Below are 2902 nucleotides of genomic sequence, written 5' to 3'. Positions count from 1 at the left end.
AGAATACTTGAAAAGTCATTTGATTACATGTTTACTCCCAACATTTCATAATCGATGATGACATCATCAGGGGTTCTAGAATTAAAAAAACAAAAAGCAATGACAATGAAAATTACAGAAAAAATATACAAAGGCAAAGTCAGAACATAAAAAACGGCAATCGATTCAAAAGGGAAATTTACACAAAGGACACTGAGAAACGGGCAAAACACTGAGAAATTAACTAAAACAAATAGAACATATAAAAGACAAGTAAAAAAATTATATTTAAAATATTTATATTTGAAAACACTAAAATTTAAAATCACATTAAGAAAACGAATAAATAAATAAATAAATAAATAAAAGTGACTAAGGGTATGGAGCCAACCTGTCAGTACGACACAAATACAGAAAATGAGGTGTTCGAAAGAAAAACAACAACAACAAAAACATTATTACGACAGGTACAAAGGAGCAGCTGAAGTCTGAGTGTTCAGTTTCGGAACAAGTTGTGTTCTTCTCAGAGACTCGAGTATTTGTAGTTCCAGTTGGCTTGAAGTTCGTCCAATTATGCAGAAATCTTTGCTTTCAATGGGAGTTTTACAAAATTTCGTATGACTTCTAATGTTGGAGTGTTCGGGGTTGGAGATTTTTACCCCCGTACGAAATCTTAACCCCCCTATGTAAATCTATGAGTACGTTTAGAAGTCTCCGAGTGGATTCCCGAGTTACACTTGGAACAAGAATACTTATACTCCATTCCGGAGGACACCGTAACATTCATTAGCTGATCTCAAATTTAAAAATAGAGCCAATAATTAGGGGATTGACAGGAACAAGCTTAACATGCAAAGCAGCAAAGCATAATTCAAAAACATTTTGGTGCTTTGCATGTTAAACTTGTTCCTGTCAACCCCCTAACTGTTGGCTCTATTTTTAAATTTAAGGATCAGCTTTGAAACGACGATGTCCTCCGGAGTGGTGTATATTTCTTGCCCCAAGTGTAACTCGGGGATTTATGTGGGATCCACTGAGACTTCTAAACGTACGCATAGATTCACATAGGGGATAAGTCTTCGTACGGGAGTAAAATCTCCAACCCCGAACACTCCAACATTAGAAGTCATGCGAAATTTTGTAAAACTCCCATTGAAAGCAAAGACTTCTGCATAATTGGACGAACTTCAAGCCAACTGGAACTACCAATACTCGAGCCTCTGAGTATAAAACAGCTTGTTCCGAAATTGAACACTCAGACTTCGGTTAGTTGTTCCTTTATACTTGTCGTAATAATAAAGTTTTTGTTGTTTTATTTTTCTTTCGAACACCTCATTTTCTGTATTTGTGTCGTACTAACAGGTTGGCTACATACCCTTGGTCAATTTATTTGTTTATTTATTTCTTTTCTTAATGTGATTTTAGATTTTAGTATTTTCAAATATAAATATTTTAGATATTTTTTTTTACTAGTCTTTTATATGTTCTATTTGTTTTAATTAATTTCTCAGTGTTTTGCCTGTTCCTTGGTGTTTTTTGTGTAAAATTTCCCTTTAAGTCGATTGTCGTTTTTTATGTTCTGACTTTGCCTTTGTATATTTTTTCTGTAATTTTCATTGTCATTGCTTTTTGTTTTTTAATTCTAGAACCCCTGATGATGTAATCATGGATTATGAAACGTTGGGAAAAACATGCAATCAAATGACTTTTCAAGAGTATTTCCTGTCCGCCTTCCCGTTTACATACATATATTGTTGATGATCAGTGTCTTTAAGTAGGTGATAAGTCCACCAACTACAACCAAGACACTTATAGTAATAATTTCTCAGTCTCCTCTTTGTTCCTAGCAAACCATCCGAACTATAGACATTTTTCTCCAAACTAATCTCACTACTCTTCCCACAAGCCCAGACCATTTAAAGAACTATGACCCGTCATTGCATCTGCAATAAATATTTAAACTTTTATTATATTTCTCACTATATTCACCCATAGTATTCCACATATGCTGCCCAAGTAACTCACAAACAGATCTTATAGTTTTTCTCTTATAGTCCCCCGCATGCACCTCACTTACATAAAGGAAAGTTGGTTTAACTATTAATCTTACTCACAGACTGTAGGAATTTGTATACACCACATACGTATTATGAGCACAAAAGTACACTTTATATATATATATATATATATATATATATATATATATATATATATATATATATATATATATATATATATATATATAATACATATATAATATATATATATATATATATATATATATATATATATATATATATATATATATTTATATATGTAGTTATAGATATATTTATATAGATGATATATATAATATATATATGTGTGTGTTTGTATAGATAATGTTTAAAAGTATAATCATATATAAGTTAGCCACAACACTTTAGTATCACAGAACGAAAACAGAATAGAGACTAAAAATAGAAATTTAAAGAAATAACAAAATTCACTCACGTCTGTTGCACAGAAACTTGTCACAAAAATAGATAAGGGCGGAGAGGCATCCCATCAAAAGAAGGATGATTAGGAATACAACAAACTTCCTGTCCATCTTTATCGATCGCCTCAGAAATCGTGACTGACCCACTGGACGTACCCGGGGTCTTGCTCAAGTTCGGGGTCACATGGGCATCATATGATTTGGTGAGTCATATGGCATAAGTAGTCTTCGCTTGTGGTGGTCTAGTCAGTGTGTGTGTGTGTGTGTGTGTGTGTGTGTCCGTTACTGCCTGCCTCTGGTGGCACGCCAAATGGACAGCTTGTATTGGCTGATTTGTAGATAAGGTGCCCTATGCCTGATCTGAAGTTAGAATCTATTTGGGTATTATTCCGTTCATGAATTTATATATCTCGGGTATATAGAATATGGTCATTTAATCTCTCT

General features: G+C 33.2%; 1 protein-coding gene across 1 annotated transcript in view; it reads right to left on the bottom strand.

The window, feature by feature from the left end:
• LOC136844242 (uncharacterized) overlaps positions 1–2695 on the bottom strand; it is a 7447-nt gene extending 4752 nt beyond the window's left edge. The window contains exon 1 of the mRNA XM_067113236.1: positions 2473–2695. Coding sequence (XP_066969337.1) covers positions 2473–2569 — 97 coding nt within the window. The 5' untranslated portion in view covers positions 2570–2695. The remainder of the gene's footprint in view (positions 1–2472) is intronic.
• Positions 2696–2902: the final 207 nt, after the last annotated feature.

This window comes from Macrobrachium rosenbergii, chromosome 12, assembly GCF_040412425.1.
Source record: "Macrobrachium rosenbergii isolate ZJJX-2024 chromosome 12, ASM4041242v1, whole genome shotgun sequence".
Lineage (NCBI taxonomy): Eukaryota > Metazoa > Arthropoda > Malacostraca > Decapoda > Palaemonidae > Macrobrachium > Macrobrachium rosenbergii.
Note: the sequence above shows the minus strand (reverse complement) of the source record. Positions and strands in the feature narration are given on the sequence as shown.